The sequence below is a fragment of the Marmota marmota genome, unplaced genomic scaffold, assembly GCF_001458135.2.
Source record: "Marmota marmota marmota unplaced genomic scaffold, marMar, whole genome shotgun sequence".
Lineage (NCBI taxonomy): Eukaryota > Metazoa > Chordata > Mammalia > Rodentia > Sciuridae > Marmota > Marmota marmota.
This window is the reverse complement of record NW_025999869.1, coordinates 22,029,664-22,050,052: the sequence shown is the minus strand read 5'-3', so window position 1 is coordinate 22,050,052 and position 20,389 is coordinate 22,029,664. Positions and strand designations below refer to the sequence as shown.

Genomic DNA, 20,389 nt, shown 5'->3' with positions numbered 1-20,389 from the left:
CTTTAGCCACCCTTGGCAATTGGAGGCTGAATCTGAGATCAAGAAGTTCTTGATGCAAAAGGGTTCTCTACATCACACTGCAGTGCCAGTGCGGCCCAGATGGCATGAATGAGTTTTTTTTTTTTTCTTTATTTTTTCTTTCTTCCAGTACTGAGGATGGAACCCTGGGCCTTGTACATGAAAGGGAAGCACTCTACCACTGAGCTCCACCCCAATCCAAGCAGTTTTTTTTTTAAGAGAGAGAGAGAGAGAGAGAATTTTAATATTTATTTTTAGTTTTCGGCAAACGTCACCGGTTGAGCCACACCCCCAGCCCCCAAGCAGTTTTTAAATGGGAGAGTTGACAGGGGTTGGCAAGCAAGGATTGAAAGAAATTATTTGTAGATTGTCACTATCATTTTATAAAATGAAGGGCATTTTAACCTTCCAAAACACAATAAGAGAAAATTGAGAATAATTCTTCCAGGGTAGGGGAAGGGGAAATGATGCTGTCTTAAGATCTCTCTCTCTCTCTCTCTCTCTCTCTCTCTCTCTCTCTCTCACACACACACACACACACACACACACACACACACACACACACACTTTTAAATCATTCCTTTCAGCCAAGACAAGGGAAAAGTTGGTCAGGGTCTGGCTCTGGTCACTGGACCAAGATGGGGGCGTCGGAGGGGTATGTGTGTGAGCCCTATTGTAGCTTTTCAAGACCGTCTAAAAAGAAAAGGGAGGGAGATATTCTCGACCCCATTTTAAGAAACACTTTAAAAAGGCAGTCCATGAAAACATTACAGAAATATTCCATTGTGAATGATCACGATAAAAGAAAAACATTACTTTTCAACCATGGTAACAGATTTGTAAAAGGTAGAGATTAGAATAAAAATTATTAGAAATTTCATGAACGTCAGGCCCACTGCAACACTGCTGGGGGGTGGGGGGGGTGTGGGGAGGAGCATACTTCTGACTGAGGAGGGATGGTAATCAGGGGAAGCTTCCAGGACTGTGTGCTCCTCCCCTAGTACCAGGCAGGGCCCACTGAGCTAGGCCTGGCGCCTCCCCCAGGCCCTGGCTGCCTCCTTTGCTCTGGTTGGGCAGGTCTGACTGTGCAGCTCCCTGAAAACTCCACCCTCTCTTCCCGGGGAAGCAGAGGCTGGCCCAGGCACCAGCCAGAGAGGCTGTCAGCACAGGAATCTGGGGAAGTGACAGGAGCCAGCCTCCCCACCCTAGGTTGGAGGAAGAGTTGTCCAGAGGTTGTCCCTTCCCTGTTGCAACCACTGCTTATGTTGAACCTGGAGAGCGTTTTTACAAGGGGAGGAATACCTGGATCCAAGTCCTGGCTCTTCTACAAATGAGGACAAGTACCACCTCCCCATCCCCTGCCCCAGGGCATCTGCTTCCCCACTTTGTTCAGTGAGGTGAGGAGATCTGGTAGTTTAACTCAGGTTTGAAATAAGATCATAAGCTCAGGAAACTTCTCTTAAGGGTCTGATCTGGGTTCCTCTCAACAGCACTGGGAGGCAAAGTTTATCATAAGCAAGGAAACTGAGACTGTGGGGGCTGAAGAAACTATCACCTGGTGCTTCTGTGTCCAAGTGAGTACTCAAGCCAGGTGTGAGAATACTAAGAGAACACAGAGCAGAGTGGTTCAGAATGCTGGAATTCTAGAATCACGCAGATCTGGAATCAATCCTAACCCAGCACCATGTGACTGCACTGCTTCTCGAGGTCTCAGTTTCCTTATGAGGTTGTGGTAGGATCCAATTAAATAATGCACCTGTATCATCTAGCACATTCTAAATATAGCTGAAGGTTCTGATAAACATGGCAAGAACAAAGATCACACAGAGCTTTGGCACATCTCTTGGGCTGCCACCAGGTCTCACATTGTATTATCTGAAATAAGATCATAAACCAGGAAACTTCTCTCAAATAAGAACCAGCACAGAATGGCGGAGAACTCTTCCCCACAAACAGTTTCTAGGCCACAGGCAGTATGAGGCCCTGTGCTCTAATCCCCCAGAGGCTGAGCAAATCTTCCCCAGAAAAACACCCTCAGAATGACATTCAAGACTCATCACAGTCCTTCCTCAGTTGACTGCCCCTGTAATTTTTCTTAAAAAGTAAATATTTCCACACATCATTTGTCGTAGAAAGTATGGAAAATACAGAAAAATATAAAAATAAAAATCTCGATACATAGACATAATCCCAGAGAAGGGTGGCATCTATTCTTTACCTATGTATCTATATTCAATTTTGGAATTTAACATCTACTTTTCTATAACTTACTTTTTTCAAACATATTATGTGCATTCACTACGCAGATTTAACTATTCTGTAAATTATTGATTTTTTTATTGGTACATAATAATTATACAGAATAGTGAGTTTCATTCTGGCATATTCATATATGCACGTGACGCAATTTGATCAATTTCACTCTGGTACTTCCCCTTGCCATCCCCTCCTCTAGTCTCCGGATCCCTTTCCTCTGCCCTAATAGTCTCCCTTCTGCTCTCACAAGATCCCCCCTTTTTTTTTCTTTCTAGCTTCCACTTTTGAGAGAAAACATGACTCTTGTCTTTCTGAATCTGGCTTATTACACTTAGCATGGTGCTCTCCAGTTCCACCCATTTCCCTGCAAATGATAAATTTCATTCCTTCCTTATGGCTGAATGGAACTACATTGTGTATATATACCACCTTTTCTTTACCCGTGCATCTGTTGACAACACCTAGGCTGGATTCATAATGTGGCCCTTGTGAACTGTACTGCTAAAAACATGGCAATGCATGTATCTCTAAAGTAAGTGTTTTTAATTCTTTTTTTTTAAAGAGAGAGAGAGAGAGAGAGAGAGAGAGAGAGAGAGATTTTTAAAAAATATTTATTTTTCAGTTTTCGGTGGACATAACATCTTAATTTTATTTTATGTGGTGCTGAGGATCGAACCCAGCACCCCGCGCATGCCAGGCGAGCGTGTTACTGCTTGAGCCACATTCCCAGCCCGTCTTTAATTCTTTTGAATACATCCAGGGAGTGTGATAGCTGGACCATATGGTGGTTTTGTTTTCTGAGGGGCCTCCATACTGATTTCCATAGTGGTTATACTCATTTACATTCACACCAACAATGTATGAGGGTTCTTTTTCTCCCTCATTCCCACTGGCATTTTGTTATTTGTGTTCTTGATGATTGGCATTCTGATTGGAGATGGAATCTCAGTGTAGCTTTGATATGTATTTCCCTTATAACTAAAGGTATCTAACATTTTTTCATATATTTAGTGGCCATTTATACTTATTTTGAGAAGAGTCTCTTTAGTTCATTTTCCCATTTATTGAATTGGGGCTATTTGTTCTTTTGATATTAAGGTTTTTGAGTTCTTTATATATTCTGGATATTAATCCTCTGTTGTTGCTAGCAAAGATTTTCTTCCATTCTGCAGGCTCTCTCTTCATGCTGCTAATTATTTCCTTTGCTGTGCAGAAGCTTTTACACTTGATGCCATCCTGCTAAAACCATTAATTCCTGGCATTATATAACACCTAAGTTATAGGTGTTCCTATTGAGGAAGATGTTGCCTGTGCCTATATTTCCCTATTTTCTTCTAGCAGTTGCAAAGTTTATGATCTTTGTCTTAGGTCTCCATTCTGAGTTGACATTTGTGCAGGGTGAGAGAGAGGGATCTAGTTTCATTCTTCTATACATGGATATTCCGTTTTCTCAGCACCATTTATTTTAGAGGTTGTCTTTTCTCCAATGTATGTTTTGGCACATTTGTAAGGAATCAGATGACTGTATTTGTGTTAGGTTGTTGGTGTGACTTCTATTCTATTCCATTGATGTGACTTCTATTCTATTCTATGTGTCTTTTTTTTTAATGCTAGTACCTTGATGTTTTTATTACCATAGTTCTGTAGTTTAATTTGAAATAAGGTGTTGTCATACCTCTAGCATTGTTCTTTTTACTCAGAATTGCTTTGGCTATCTATATCTTTATATATCTTTTGCTCTTCCATATGAATCTTAGGACTGTTGTTTTCTAGTTCTGTGAAGAATATCACTAGTAATCAGTAAGACTGCATTGCATTGAATCTATGGATCACTTTTAGTAATATGGTTATTTATTTTTATTTTTCTGTGGTATTGGAGCTTGAACCAAGGGTCCTGTGTGTGCTAGGGAATCACTCTACCACTGAACTACACCTTTCCTTTTGTTTTATTTTGAGATAGGGTATCACTAAGTTGCCCAGGCTGGCTTCAAACTTTTTGATTTCAATGGTATCTCTTGAAATATTCCCCCTTTTTGCCTTTAATTTTATTAATTCAGCTCTTCTCTCTTAGCTATTCTTACTAAGGATTTATCAATCTTGTTTATCTTTTCAAAGAACCAACTCTTTATTTTATTAAAACTTTGTATTTTTAAATTGTCTTTTTCATTAATTTCAGCTCTGATCTTCATTATTTTTTTTTTTTACTTCTACTGGTTTTGGGATTGGTTTGTTCTTGTTTTCTAAGAACCTTTGGTGCACTATTAGGTTGTTTATTTGAGATCTAATCTTTAACATAGGCACTCATAAGATTTCCTCTTAGAACTGCCTTTGCTATATTCCATAGGTTCTTGTATCTCGTATTTATATTTTTGTTTGATTCTAAGAATTTTTGAAGATTGAATAGTACACTTTTGAATTATGAATTATCTTTTCTTTTCTCCCTTAGTTCATTAGATTCAATCTTCATGTGTTTGTATAGTTTCTGTAGTTTTTCTCGCTGTTGATTTCTAACGTTATTCCTTTAAGGATCTGACAAGATACAAGGAATTATTTTAATTATTATTATTATTTTTTTGTATTTGCCAAGACCTGCTCTATGGCCTACGGTAACATGATCTGTTCTGGAAAAAGTTCCATGAGGAGTTGGAAAAAAAAAGTATATTCAACTGTCGTAAGATGAAATATTCTGTAGATGTCTGTTGCATCCATTTGCTCTATAGTATGTTTTAACTCTGTAGTACTTATGTTAATTATATATCTGGAAGACCTATCAGTGAGAGAAGTGTATGGAAGTTACTCACTAATATTGTACTAGATCGTATCTAAGCCTTTATATTGCATAGTGCTTGTTTTATGAAATTAGGTACACTGACATTTAGGGCATAAACATTTACAGTCATTATATCTTCTTGTTGAATTGTTCCCTTTACCAATATGTAGTGACTTTTTTTTTTTTTCTAACTTTGGCTTGAATTCTGCTTTGCTGAATTTGAGAGTAGCTACTCCTGCTTGCTTTAAGATTCCATTTGCATAGACTATCATTTTCCATCCTTTTACTTTCAGCCTGTGCATATTTTTGTCAATGAGGTGTGTTTCCTGTAGGCAACATATATTTGGGTGTTTTTAAATCTAATCTGAGAAGTATGTCATTTAATTGGATAACTTAGAACATTTAAATTCAGTGTGATTATGGAGTTATGAATTACTTCCTGACATTTTGTTTTACTTATAATGTTTGGTTCAACCCTAATTCTCATTTGCCTATCTACTCTTCTAATGATATTTATTCCTTTCTGAGATCTCTTGGTTATTTTAAACTTTTTATTCTGTATGTAGGATTGCCTTAAGCATCTTCTGTAATGCTGGTTTAGTAGTCATGAATTCCTTTAGTTTGTCTTGGAATGTTTTTATTTCTACTTCAATTCTGAAACATAACTTTGCTGAATTACTAATCTAGGTTGGCAGTTATTTTCTTTCATTGTTCAAAATACATCATTCTGAGCCATCCTGAATGATAGCAGTTCTGTTGAGAAATCTGCTTTAATTCTGATTGGTTTGCTTTTTAAGTGACCTGGTATTTGTCTCTAATAGCTTAATTTTTTTTTTTGTTCTGAAATTTTGGCAGTTTTGGCATTTTGGAGAGGTTCTTTTCTGGTCTGGCTATTTGAGATTGTAAATGCCCCCACAGTGTCCATCTCATTCCCCAGGTTTGGGAACTTTCTATTATTATTTCACTGAATAGGTTATCAATGTCATTTGCCTGTATATCTGCTTCTTCTTCAATACCTGTAAGCCTTAACTTAGATCTCTTAATTATGTCCCAGAGTTCTTATATATACTGATCTTGATTTCTTATTTTTCTTTATTGCCATCTGAATGTTCCAATTCATATATTTTTGCCTTCACGGCTTGAATTGTATCTTCTGCTTGAGCTAATCAAGTGATTAGACTTTAAACTGAATTTTGTATTTGAGTTTTTCATTTCCAGGATTTGTTTGGTTCTTTTCCAAAATACCTGTATCTTAATTGAAATGCTTTTTCATATCTTTTCTTTTCTTCCTTAGTTCTTTAGATTTTATTTTAATTCACTGATCACTTTAACAAACATCTTTTAAAATTCTTGGTCCAGCATTTCATCTTCTTTGATATTCATGAGTTCAGTCATTAGAGAGTCATGGACTATTAGATATATCTTAATTTCTTTTTTCTCATGTTACTTGGGTTTCTATATTGATATTTGCCCATCTGCTAGAATGGGCAAATTTAACATTTTTTTTGCTGGTAGTTCTGAAACCCAGGGCCTCCTACTTGCAAGGAAAATGCTCTACTACTGAGCTACATCCTCAGCCCTGTGAAGGTCTTTTTTCAATTTTATTTTTTATTAGATCTTTATGATTATACATAGTAGTTCGGCTCATCCTGATAAACTCATACATGAATGGAATTTAGTTCCAGTTCAAATTTACCCTCTTTTCCCTCCCCTCTCCCATTCTCCTTTCTCTATTCTACTAGACTTCCTTTTGCTCATCTATTAATTTGATTGGCTCTTTCTACCTGGGCATAAAGGTGAGGTTTCCTGTGGTATATTTATATATGCACAAAACATGATTTTCTAGAATTCATTCTGCATGGCATCCCCTTGCCTATCTCTGCACTCTTGCCTCTTGACTCCTTCTACACTGATCTTCCCTTTATGTTATGCTACCCTTCTCTTCCCTTTTCTCTGAGAGTCATTTTAGTGAGCTGCTTTCTCTTTACTATCTGTCTAGGGTCAGGGGTATACATATGTCCATGTCAAAGTACCCACTCAAGGTGTTCACAGTACTATGAGAGGAGATGATGATCACCTGTAACTAACTATGGTGAGAGCATATCATATACTAATAAGCCATGAAACATATTTAAAATGTTCTCTATAACTCCACTATTTCAGAAGTGGAAAGGAGAATAATACTCCACAAAGGCCAAAAAAATATTTTTACAGAAAATAAAATTTTTATTAAACTATACAGAGCATAAAAATAAGAAACAAGAAGCAGAAAAGGAAAAAAAATAAGCAAACAAACAAACAAACAAACAACAACAACAACAAAAAACAAAAACAGGGAGTCAAGGAGGGAAGAGAGGCAAGAGAAGAAAAAAAGGGAGAGAGAACCAAAAAGAGAAGAAAAAGAATGAATAAATCCAATTAGCACATTCTGCATTCAAAAAACTGGGGGAGAAGTAAGGAGAAAGAGAAAAAGAGACATCAAAGAAAGAAAAAAGGAGGAGAGAGTATGGAAAAGAGGAAGGAGAAAAAGAGTGAACAAATCCAATTAATATTTTATATGTTTAAGCAAAACAGGGATGGGGGAGGGAAGGGAGTCAGAAAAAGAAAAATGAGGGAAAGAAAAAAAAGAGAACAATAATACAGTGAATAAGTCAAATTAACAATTTACAACAGTAAAGAAAAAATATGTGTAAAATTGGATTAAGGTATGCAATGTCAAAGAGTGTGTGTGTGTGTGTGTGGGGGGGGCATGTCAAATCAACACAAAGAAAGTAAAATCAGTGAAATAAAAAAAGCTAACATGGAAGAGTCTGAAGTTACTCCTTACCCAGATATTTGATTGAGATGGAGGGATTTCTTACTGGGTCTTTCAGTTTTGGATCACATAAGATCCTGGGAAGTGTTAATGCCCAGGCCTTGACTGTGAACTCTTGAGAGTCTCTGGGCTGGAGGTAATGACCACACCAGCTGTCTCCACACTGGACAGGGGAGCTCTATATTTAGGTCTTCACCTCTCTAGCTTAGCCTTCTGCTGCCAAAGCTTCCCCCAACTCATGTTCTGGTGCCTCTTCACACTGACCTCAACCCAAACTCCTCTGGCACTAACCTGGAAGCTCCAGGGTTTCTGTGGCTTTTTTTTTTTTTTTTGTGTGTGTGTGTATGTGTGTTGCTGGGGATTGAACCCAGGGCCTTGTGCATGCGAGACAAGCACTCTACCAACTGAGCTACATCCCCAGCCCTATCTCCAGCATGGCTGAAGTGGGTCTGAAAAGTCTATGAGAATTCTATCCTGGTGCTTGAGATCTGGACAGAATAAACTATGCTGGACTGTAGGTGGTATGTGTGAGCTGGCATAGTTCTAGACCACGAATTTCAAAAGACCTGCTATCAACCTGTCACAACCTAGAGTTTGCAGTGGGTTTGTATCACAGTCTCATTCCTGAGCCTGAGTTTTGGTCTGGGCATAGGCTGACAAGTGGAAAAAGAAAAAAAGAAAAGGTGAACATGGGTTCTTGGGGCTACAAAAAGCAAATTAAAAAAGAGAAGAAAAAATGAAAGAAAAAAGTGAAGGGATTTCTGATCTCCTATGCATACTTCCTAGAACCAACAAGACTGTTCCCCTCGCCATCCCTTATTGAATCTGCAGTAACTGCCTGCAAGCACGGGTATGCATTTCAACCGTGCCGTCTCCTTACACCACATCTAAATCTCTCTTCTGATCAAACTGCAGCAAATGCGTTAAATTAATGACTCAAGTGGAATATCTTTATGGATAAATTTAGTCATTTAATCTACTGTTGAGTGTTTAGATTACTTCCATTTTTAATTTGCAAATTATGCTTTCATGAACATACTCATTAATAAAATTTTGTCTAGGGCCAGGGATGCAGCTCAGTGGTAAAGCATGTGCTTAGCATGTAGGAAGACCTAGTTCAATCCCCAACACACACACACAAGGTAAATAAAATTTTGTACATATCTAATATTACCAGCTCTACCCTTCAGAGTCTACCACTCCACTCACCCACAAATGACACACCAGTCAGCCAATTTCATTACAACTTTGCCAGCATGGAATGTTACATTATCACTTACTTACAATCATTGGAGAATTTGTTAGGTCAAAACCAAATCCAAACAACTCAGGGCTACCTGTGGAACTCCTGGACCAACACATACATCCATGTGTGGAAGACATTTCAAACTGCTCAGGACCATCCATCCCACCATGACACACACCAACTCTTTTTCAGGCTTCTGGGCTCTCTCTTGGCCTTCCTGAGGGCTGGGTCAGTCCAGGCTCCCACAAGAGACCTATACCTGGTTGGCAGTCTGTTTCTCCTGTCTGCCCAAGGGGCTGCTTGAGGATGGGGACCACTTTTGAAGCCCCCTTTGGTTTTGCCCAGTATCTGGTATGATGCCTGGAACAGAATTTCCAGGAATGTAGTCCTTTTTTTAAAAAAATACTTTTTATTTTATTTATTTGTATATGGTGCTGCTGAGGATTGAACCCAGTGCCTCACAGATGCTAGGCAAGTGCTCTGCCACTGAGCTACAGCCGCAGCCCAGGAATGTGGTCCTTGGAAGACCTGGATGAGAACCACTGCTTCATGTGATCCCCAGCCCCAGATCTAGACCAGTGGAATCCAAGGGGACATGTGCATGCTGGGAATCTATCCAGGTGATTCTGAAGCTCTCAAAAGCCTAGGGACAAATGGCCCTGAACTAAATAGAACTCACTAAGCAACTACTGAGTGGAAAAACCCCTCAGGTTGGGGACCGGGCCACTTCCTCCTCTGAGGAGCAGAGTGTACTCTGTGGTGGGAGAGGACCGGAGCTGTGAGGGGAACAGGAGAATTTCACCTTCCAAAGTGGGGTGGGTGGGGAGGCCGGGGACTAGGGTAGGGCATCCGGGCTGAGCTCTGAAGATGGATGGCAGCTTCCTGAGTCACCGGAAACCTAGGAGCAAGAGAGCTGCAGAGGAGGCAGCTGGCGGGGGCGGGGCGGGGGCGGGGCGGGGGGGGGAGGAACCCTGGAAGGAGGCAGCCCAGGGGATCTGGTTCTAGTTTGCCTGTGTGACTTAAATAAGTTATTTGCCTTCTTCAGACCTCAGTTTCCCTATCTGCGAGGGTCAGGGTTTCCTCAGCCTTTCTCCTATGATGACTGATAAAAAGCTCCTGGACCTAGGTACACACATGGCTCTGAGCCCAGCTGCTTGTGGAACAGACCAGGGCCCTCTCATGGAAGAATTCTGGTCTGTAGCAGGGTGCAACTGTCCAAAGCAGACAAGGAATCAGGCAGAATGACTGGGCAGCGCCCAGAGCAGGGAAGAAGACCAACAATCTCAGAATGGGCCTGGTAAGACCCCTTAGAATAGGCTCACATTATGGAGAGAAAATGGACCAGTTGAGAGGGGTCTCCCCTCCCCGCCCACACCAAGGAAAAAACCTGATAGGATGTGGAAGGAGACTCAAAACCAAATCACAGGAGAGGCTTATAACAGAACAGTAATCAGTCAGCTTCAAGAGCAGGTAAGAAACTGGGCACTGTGGTGCACACTGGTAATCCCAGGTACTTAGGAGGCTGAGGCAGGAGGATTGCAAAGTTGAGGCCAGCCTGGGCAATTTAGTGAGAATTTATCTCAAAATAAAACTTCAAAAACAACTGGGGGATGGGAGGGAAAGGAAGGGAGAAGGGGAATAGCAAGGATGGTGGAAGGAGACGGTCATCATTATACAAAATACATGTATGAAGATGTGAATGTGGTGTCAACATACCTTATATACAAACAGGATACGATAAATTGTGGTATAAAAGTGTATTAAGAATTGTAATGCAAAAAAAAAATCAATAAGAGAGTCATATGTAATGGCATAATTTGGCGTGAACATACTTTATATACATAGTTATGAAAAATTATGCTGTGAATGGATAATTATGAATGTAACGCATTCCATCATTGTCATGTATGTAAGAAAAAAATTTTTAAAAAGACTGGGGCTGCATCTCAGGAGTAGAGAGTTTGCCTGGCATGTGTGAGGCCCCAGTACTATAAATGAATGAACAAAACAAAACAAAAAGGCAAAAAAACAAAAAAATAATTAAAAAAAAAAAAACCTTGACTGCTCTCTTCATCTCAGCAGAACTGTCATGGACAGAAGCTGCTAGTGTACCCTCTACAGCCTCAGATTTCAGAACTGTGGACAAGTACCAGAGGTTTCAAGGAAAAGTTTCAGTTCCATAGAAAAATTGCAAAACTGTCCCTCTAACAAGGTTGCCTCATTGGAGGGTGGGGTATGGTGGTATAATGAGCCCTCTGTCACTAGGCACATGCAAGAAGAATTGGAAAGGAGAGAATTATTTTTCAGGTTGGATTGAGTGATCTTTGAGGACATTCCACCCTAACTGTCTGGAATTCTATAAAGTGTGCCTGATGTTCAGCAAGTAAGGCCCTCTGGTAAACACAAAGTGGTCAGCTACAGTAGGTGGTACATAAAGACCACCAGTGTCACCAGAGCCTCAGAGTACTCTGCTGAATGCTATTCAGGAGGTGGTATTTTGGGGTGAATGGGCACAGTGTTATACTCAAGCCTTTGGGGTAGTCTCAATTTTCCCCCCAAATTTTGATCCTTGTAAGGCAAGGCTGAATCAAGCAGAAGCAATTTGGATAGAAGGTGGCCAGCTACTCCCCCCCTTGGGAGGTCTGGGAGGCCACAGCCTTCCTGCAGACACGTGGCCCAGCCCTTCTTTCACCACTCCATGCTTCAAAGAGGCCCGTCCTTTTGGGGGCCTTTGAGGCTTTTGTGTGTTTCTGATCAAGTGCTTTGCATCCTAATTAGAGAATTCAGTATCCAAACGGCCCTGAAGACTTCCATCTGGCTCCTCCTTCGTCCCATGTACCACTGTCTTGGCTCTCCTTGATCACATAATTCTATGCCACCTATCTTAGTTGAAGAAGGGTTATAGGAGACCAGAAAAAAAGGGCTAGAAGGGACCTTGGAGGTGGTTTATCTCAATAACCACTTCTTTTTTTTTTTTTCAGATGGAAAATCTAAGGCCTACAGGTGGGGCTGGGCAGATACCTGGCCAGAGGCCACAAAGCAGGGAACAAAGTCCTGAGGAGAACCCAGATTCACAGCTGAGCCAGGAGCCACTCACTTCCATTTCTCCCAGGCACATATATATCAGATTTATCCAAATAGCTGGGCCTGAAGGGCAGAGGTGATTCCCAGTCTCCAGGGACTCAGGTCACAGTCCTCCACAGCGTCAGAGCAGCCTTCCTGGCATTTGGACTCTGTCTGGGTGGGGCCCCAGCATCATTAGTTTCAGATCTGAGCAACTGTAGGCAGAGCCCATTGGCCCAGGGTAGAAGCAGGAAGGGAGTGGGGGTGGAGGCCCAAGAGGCCCCCTCCAGGGCCTTTGGGGGAGGAAGGGTGGGGTTTAAACTGTTGAGAGCTATTGAGAAATTTCAGCCATTCACAACCAAATTAGAGAGACTCAGTTGGAAGAACACCATAAATACAAGCCTTAGCTTCTACATCTCTGAGATGGGCAGAAATATATCGCCAAAGTAATGCCTGAGTTTGATTTCATTTCCACACTCCCAGGGTCACTAAAAGTTTAGTTGGGTCCCTTCACTTTTTTCTCCAGTATGTGGTCAACATCACCCATGGCCTGCCGAGGGTGTGATCCTAGGTGACTATACAACCAACTTAAAGTTATAAGGGCCAGCTGGCACCGCTGGGCTGAAGATCCCCAGGGCCCCCAGAAAATCACAAGCACAGGACGGATGTGGTCTCTGGAGCTCCTATCTGACAGAGTAGTGAACTAGGCCTCAGGGGAGGAAAGAACTGTTGCTTCTGTCCCACCCCCAGACAGAGATAGGAGCTGGGAAGGCCTCCAATCAGGGCCTCACTTCCCGGATGCTGAGGCCTACAGAAAGGCCTTCCAATATATGATATTTATTTTCTTCCTCTTCAAATTCACCTTTTCTTGTCCCAAATCAGTCTCCCAGGGGTCTGCCAGTTCTGGTCACCACAGGGGGCCTGGAGCTGGCAAAAGTACTAAATACCATTTCTGCATTTGGGTCAGCCCTGCCATCAGAGGGACCCACCCTGAAGGAACTGGAGAGAAAATAGTATCAGTGGCTGGGGTGGGGGCGGGCAGGGCAGAGACAGGCTGAAGGCCCAGATACAGTGCCATATATCCATCTCTCTCCCCAACCCAATGGCAAACTAGGCATCCAGAGTCGAAACACTGGCTTGTCACTTGCTTGCTCTGTGACCTTGGGTGAGCACCCTCCCCTCTCTGGGCTTCTGTTTCCTCCTCTGTGTGGCATGGTGTTGGGCAATGGGGACTGTAAGAGCCCTTATGGTTTTGTCAGGCCACAGATGGGGAAGAAGAGACAGAGTGAGGTCATCTTGTTATCTCACCCTCTATCAACCTGTCAAGCTCCCTTGCTCTGGGCAGGGCAGGGGCTGGCCATGACACACTCAGCTGTCAGCTCCTGTCATGGAGAAGGCTTCTCTGGAGGACAGGAAAGGAGGGGCCCTTGCTTAGGAGGGCCTGGGTGCGGATCCCTTCATACTACCCTCTGTTCTTCAGGAGCCCAGATCAGGGTGGTAGCAGGAGGAAGCCAGGTGCAATGGCACACCCCTGTAATCATAGCTGCTCGGGAGGCTGAGGCAGGAAGATTGCAAGTTCAAGGCCAGCCTGGGCAACTTAATAAAAACCACCTCAAAATCCAATATTAAAAGAAGGGCTGGTGATGTAGCTCAGGGTAGAGTACCCCTGGGCTCAACTCCCAGTACCAAAAATAAAAATACAAACTTGTTGGGCTGAGGGTATAGTTCAGTGGCAAAGTATTTTTCTACCATGGTCCAATCTTCAGCACTGAGAAAATAACTGTGCAAAATGTATGTCACCAATGTTGTGTCTCAAAGATGATCAGAGTTAGGAATTTTCCTAATGCATTTATAAGGTGTCCCCTTATAACAAAGACATGTGGCCGAAACCTCCTGTCTTTCAGAGTACCATGTGTAAGGAAGCCTTTATTGGCTTTAGCTGGCATGATTTGGGGGCATTTAAAAAAAATTTTTTTAGATGCTGATAGACCTTTATTTTATTCATTTATTTATATGTGGTGCTGAGAATCAAACCCAGTGCCTCACACATGCTGGGCAAGCGCTCTGCCACTGAGCCCCAGTCTAGCCTCACTGTGGGCATTTTTCTGGGTTGGGCAAAAACTACTAGCTCAGAGGTCATGCACATGCCAATGTGTTCATGATGGTTGGGGCACAGGGCTCACTGCCTCTGCATGACTGAACAGGCAGCCTCCTCCCATAGTCCCTGACTGTCCCCCACTTGGCAAACCCAGCTAAAAGTTCAGATGGGGTGTCAAGGGCCTGCTCCTATATCCTTCTGCCTAGGACACCCTCCCACATATCCTTGCCCCACCATGACGGCCTCACCCCCACTCATCTCCAAAACCCAGCCAAGATGCCATCAGTACGGTGATTTTCCCTGACCCCAGAGTCACTCTAGTCCCAGGTTAGGAAGAAAACACAAGGATGCTCAGAGGTAGGAGTGGAGAGTATGAACAACCAAATGGGCTAACGAAGCTGGGGAACAGCCAGAGCACCGCAGGTAGCCATTTAAAAAAACATCATTTCCATGGACTGTTTAACATGGGAAATGCTGCCCGAGAATACTAAGTAACTAGAAGATAACCACACATTCCCACTTTTATAAAATATTCATACTCATGCATATAATATACTTAGGAAAGACAGTAGAAAGAATGACACTGAAATGTACACAGTGGCTATCTCCTCGTGGTAAGGTTAGAAGCAATTAAAAAAAGTCTTTTTTTTTTTCCTTCTTCAATGCTGAAGATCGAACCCCAGGGCTAAGAAAATGTGCTAGGCAAGCGCTCTACCACTGAACTACAGCCCCAGCCCTTTTTCTTTTCTTTTTAACATATATTTTTAATTTATAGGTGGACACAATATCTTTTTTATTTTATTTTTACATGGTGCTGAGGATCGAACCCAGTGCCTCACTTGTGCTAGGTGAGTGCTCTACCACTGAGCTACAACCCCAGCCCTTTATTTTCTTTTTGAGACAGGGTCTCACTATGTTGCTCGGGCTAACTTTGAACTTGCAATCCTCCTGCCTCAGCCTCTGGATTAGGCAAGATTACAGGTATAAACTACTGTGGCACCACCAAGCCTGGTAATGTGTAAGTTTGATAATTTTTTGAATTTAAAAATTTTGCCTTTAAGCACAATAATCAGAATAATTATATTTCTGAAAAAGAATCCTAATATTTACGAGTCCTAGGCTTGTGTCCCTTTTACTATATTTTCCAAAATGTCATGTGACCTCTGTTTGAACCCCTCCAATGATGGGGAACTCACTACCTTTTGAGGTCTTTTTTTGGCCACTTCTTCCTCACAAGAAGTAGCACCCCCATCCCCAACTAGCCACAGTCCTGCCTTCTAGAACAACAGAGAACAGGCTGCTTCCCATGCACCTTGACAACAGATGGCCTGACTTTAGGCTGCATCTCCTGTGCCTGTCCAAGAATAAGGTCTCCCACATCCCTGTTTGCTTTCCTTGGATACAATCCAGGCAGTGATTCCGTTAAAGTCTAACTTTAAGTCTGTGCCTCACTACCTTTCAAGTGTACACCACCTGCCAAGTCTGGCCACCAGGGGACTGTCCATGCATTCTTTCACAGACTCTTCCTGTAACCCAGGAGCGAACATCATGCCTATCTTACAGATGAAGACACCGAGGCATGGAGGAGCCAAGTCATTGCCAAGATCAAGATCAACTGAAGCTAGGACTGAACTAGCATCTCACCCAGAATCTGGTGTGGTTGACACACAAAGGTTTGCCAAATTAAATAATAATAATAATAATAATAATAATAATAATAACAATAATAATAATGTGAACTCAGATCTTAAGCCTGTGCCCTTAGGGTCTGTAGGTCCATTTCAGAATTACTGATGCCTATGCCAGTTGCCAGTCTCTTCAGGGTCATTTCTTTTCTCTTTCCCTCTCACCTGGCCTGCTACATGGAAGGGATCAGGAATGTTCTCTGCAGGACTGACCCACCGCATACCTGTTGCCTGAGGCTGGTTTTGGTAGCAGTGGGGAGAGCCTCAGAGGCCCTGCTTGGGGCTGTGGTGAGGTAGTCAGAGCCCTGGGGAGTGGAGAATGCCATCCTGACTGGATACCTTAGTGGCACACACTGGGGGTTGGCCACTAGCTGCCTCCCAGCCCACATCCACTTGTCTTGCTGCTCAAAGGAGGCCAGTAACCTCTTGGGAGGGAAATTCCTCCCACCCCATATCACCTCCCAAGTAAACCCACAGAGGTTTGCTTCCCTGGCCTCTACCCCCTGCCTGCCATTCTCCCTAGTTCTCCAGAGGGAAGTGACTATGTAAGCAATGGTCTCTTGCCAAGAAGAAAGGTTTAAGCCCTCAAAGTTGGTGTGCGCCTGTAATCCCAGTGACTGGTGAGGCTGAGGCAGGAGGATGGCAAGTTTGAGGCCAGCCTGGGCTCAACTGTTCAGTTTCGCTCCCAGCTGGCTTTCTGACTTTGGATACACCGCTCCTCACCGAGTCTCAGTTTCCTCAACAGTAAAGTGGGAAAGGTTCGTCCCACAGCTTGGCCCAGCTGCCAGGGCTTTTGGGAGCCTGGGCAGGATGTGAATGTTCTCTGAGAGGTACCACTCAGGGTGAATCATTATTATCGTGACCTGACCCTTCTGTAGTCTGAGTTCAGTTTTGAACATCTCATCCTTGAAATCCCCCTCCCTGCAATGGGCTGATAGCCTGCTGGGGATGGACTTGGGAGCTCAGCCAGGGGTTGACACATGGGTGAGAAATTAGGCAAGAGCACAAGCTACAGATGGAAACAGCCATGAACTTTAAATAAAACCAGTCCATAAGTCCTGGCATCAGGCACCACAGGCCACAGAACTCAGCAAACTGCACAGGGACAGGGACCTGGGGCTGCTGAGGCAGGGAAGCCACAGCAGGCCCTTCTGAGGGTCTTTTTTGACAAAGAACTTTGTAGCCATAAAAAAGTCACTGGAAGTGCAGGGGAGCGTGAAAATAAACACCGAGCTAAGCCAGGCATATTAGTGTAGGTCTGTGATTCCAGCGACTCTGAAGACTGAGGCAAGAGGATCCCAAATTCAAGGCCAGCCTCAGCAACTTAGCAAGACCCTGTATCAAAATTTTTAAAAATAATTTTAAAAGAACTGGGGATGTGGCTTAGTGAAAAGCGCCTCTGGGTTCAATCCCCATTATCAGAAAGAAGGAACAGACATTGGACTAGCTGGATGCAGTGGCACACCCTTGTAATCCCAGTGACTCTGGAGGCTGAGGCAGGAGGATTCCAAGTTTGAGGCCAGTCTTAGAAACTTCATGAGACCCTGCCTCAAAATAAAGAAATAAAAAGGGCTGGAGATGCAATTCAGTGGTAAAGCGCCCTGGGTTCAACCCCAGTACAAAAAAAAAGGAACAAAAACACGGGGCCAGGTGGATGTCTGGGTTTTGCTTTATGTTGCTCTGTGACCTCAATCAAGCCCCTTCCCTTAGTCTTTAACCAGGAAGAACGCAAGGGTTTTTGGGTCAGAGATTGGTGATGTTTTTGATCTGAGAATAGACGTGAAGCAAGAAAAACCAGAAGGCATTATATTTGGCACCAGAACTTGTCTCCCTGGACTAGGTGCAGAGCAGGGAAGAGAATCGTGTAGCTTGGGGACAGTCCTGAGCACCTGACAGGCAGGAAAGCTAGGCACAAGCAGAGCAGAAGAGAGAGGACTAAAGTTCGTTGCAAAATCATTAAATATTGCCACAGTTTGGGGCTTCTCAGGGTCTCTGATGGTAAAGCTTAGGGACCGTGTATTCCCACGGGGCTGGGGGGATTGGGACAGTTAGCAGGAGGGAAAGGGGCCAGAACTTGGGGAATCCTCCTTTCTTTCTCAGTGCCTCCTGTCGTCCACTGAGGACATTGTCCTTCTGGCTCCAGGCTCTGACCTTCCGGGCTTGTTAGACCCCAAGGGGCAGCTGGTCCCACTGCAAGAAACCTGAGTGGAGTCCCCTGAGCCCTAACCCAGCTCCAGGCCCCTTGGGGGAGGGACAGGAAGGGAGGACAGGGATGCAAAAAGCGGTAGATCCCCTCCCTCTTTGGCCCCTCCCACCTACCCCAAGGGCAGCCCACATGCACCGGCTCCAGGGCCTGCGAGAGGCCCTAGACCAGCGCTTCTCAGCCTCTAAAGTGTGTAGTAACCCCCTGGGCGCCTCGTTAACCGACTGGTTAGTTGAAGCACCTCTGGGCAAAGCCCTGAGATCCTGCATTTATTTCTAACAGGTCCGGGGTGATGCCGATGCTGCAAGTCCGTGGACCACTCCGGGCAGTGGACCTAGAGATCATCTGACTCTCTAAACGGGTGGGAAATCCGAAGGCTCAGAGAGGTCCAGCCTCTGGTCCATAGCCACACAGTGAGCAGCCCCAGATCGAAGGGAGAGGACACCTGCCACAGACACTAGACATACCCCCCCCCCCCACACACACACCCGAGTCAGCGGGAGTCCGCTGCAGTTCCCGGGCCCGGGGGCCGTGTTTGTAAACTCCGCAGCTCGGGGCGGCTCAGCCCTGGCCGGGTCGGAGAGCTAGCTCCTCCCGGCAGAGCCTCCCCGGTCTCCGCACGGCCTCTCCCCGTTCTCCGGCGTGCCCCGCGGACCCGAGGGAGCCGGGGCGCAAAGTTCCCCCGCCGCGGAGCGGTTCCGCACCCCCCGCCCCTCGGAAGGCAAACTTCTCCGCCCGCGCCCTTTACCTTTTTGCGGGTTGTGCAGCAGCTCAGTTTGCTACGTCCGCAGCCCATCCTCCTCCGGGGGCTCCCGGACGCCGCCTCCCCACTCCGGGGCCCCCAGAGGACCCCGGGGTCCCGGGCACGGCTGCCCGCTCCACGCCCGCCGGCTAGGGCTGCCGGCTCAACCCTGAAACTGAACCTGGAAGCGCAGACTTGAGCTTGAGCTGGGGCGACCGCGCGCCGTAAATACCCGAAGAGCAGGGCTTCTGCTCCGCGCAGGAGGCAGGTGACCAGAATCTCTCTAAATGACAGGAACCTCAGGTTAGGGCAGAACGGATCTGTACGGGGAAATGGATACTTTTTTTCTGGCCCTCGGCTGAGTTAGGACTACGGAATAAACAATTTTAACAATTACTTGGTAAACACAACAGATAACCATATATCAAGGGCAGTTTGTGACCAAGATTTTTACACATCTTATGTTTATTCCTTGGCATGAACATATCTTGCAACAAAGATATTATTTCCTCAATTGTACAGGTGAGGAAAATGCAAAGTGAGAGATGAAAAGTGAGTTGCATATGGTGATTAAGCTAAGCAGCAGAGCCCAGTTAGAGCCTTCTCCAGAACCCGGAACCTAATCTTCGAACCACTTTCGTACATATAAATGATGATACTGAGCTTAATTGTAATGCCTCCTTGCTGCTGGGTGATAGCTTTTTCTAGCTTGCAAAACGTTGTTACATGCTACTCTGCCCATCATAGGTCAGACGTGATGCAATAATGGACATAAAACGTCAGTGTCTAGCAAAACAAATTTTTATCTCTTCTCACTTTATTACTAGTCAAGGTTTCTGGGAGAGGCAATGCAGGAAAAAGATACCAGTTTTGAAAATCATTGTGTGTGTATATATCTGTGAATATTAGAAAATTAGGCCTCCCAACTTTTGAAAAGATGGACAGATGAAAGGGACTTAGAGTCCTGAATAGAAGAAGAATATGCACCCTCAAAAGACTTTCTCCCTCTACAGAGTATAAAATCAACTGCCAGCAGCTCAGGAGGCTCAGGCAGGAGGATTGCAAGTTCAAAGCCAGCCTCAGCAACTTAGTGAGTCCCTGAGCAACTTAGTGAGACCCTGTCTCAAAATAAAAAATAAAAAAGGCTTGGGATGTGGGGCTCAGTGGTTGAGATTCCCTGGGTTTCATCCCTGGTAGCAAGCAAAACAAAACAAACCGACACAAACAAACCATTAAGAAAGAAAGCAAATGAAGAAAACAGGCAATACGGGTGGTGGTTCACATTGTTTCACACCTCCCAAGGCATCACCAATTCTCAGGCCCACCCTGGACCTTCCCACCCCCTCTCCGGGGGTGATTCTGACCCAGGCTGAAGTTTGAGAACCCTTTGCTGCCGGATGTGCTTAACAGGTAATGAGGAAAGAGTGTCTACTTCAATTAACAATGTTTATTGAAAGGGTGCTCAGGATTTCAAACCAACCAACCAACCAACC

General features: G+C 44.1%; 1 protein-coding gene across 1 annotated transcript in view; it reads right to left on the bottom strand.

The window, feature by feature from the left end:
- The window catches only part of Ccdc69 (coiled-coil domain containing 69), a 43,015-nt gene extending 23,836 nt beyond the window's left edge, over positions 1-19,179 (bottom strand). The window contains exon 1 of the mRNA XM_015492712.2: positions 18,903-19,179. Within this exon, the coding sequence (XP_015348198.1) occupies positions 18,903-18,950 (48 nt within the window). The 5' untranslated portion in view covers positions 18,951-19,179. The remainder of the gene's footprint in view (positions 1-18,902) is intronic.
- Between the last annotated feature and the right edge of the window lie 1,210 nt (positions 19,180-20,389).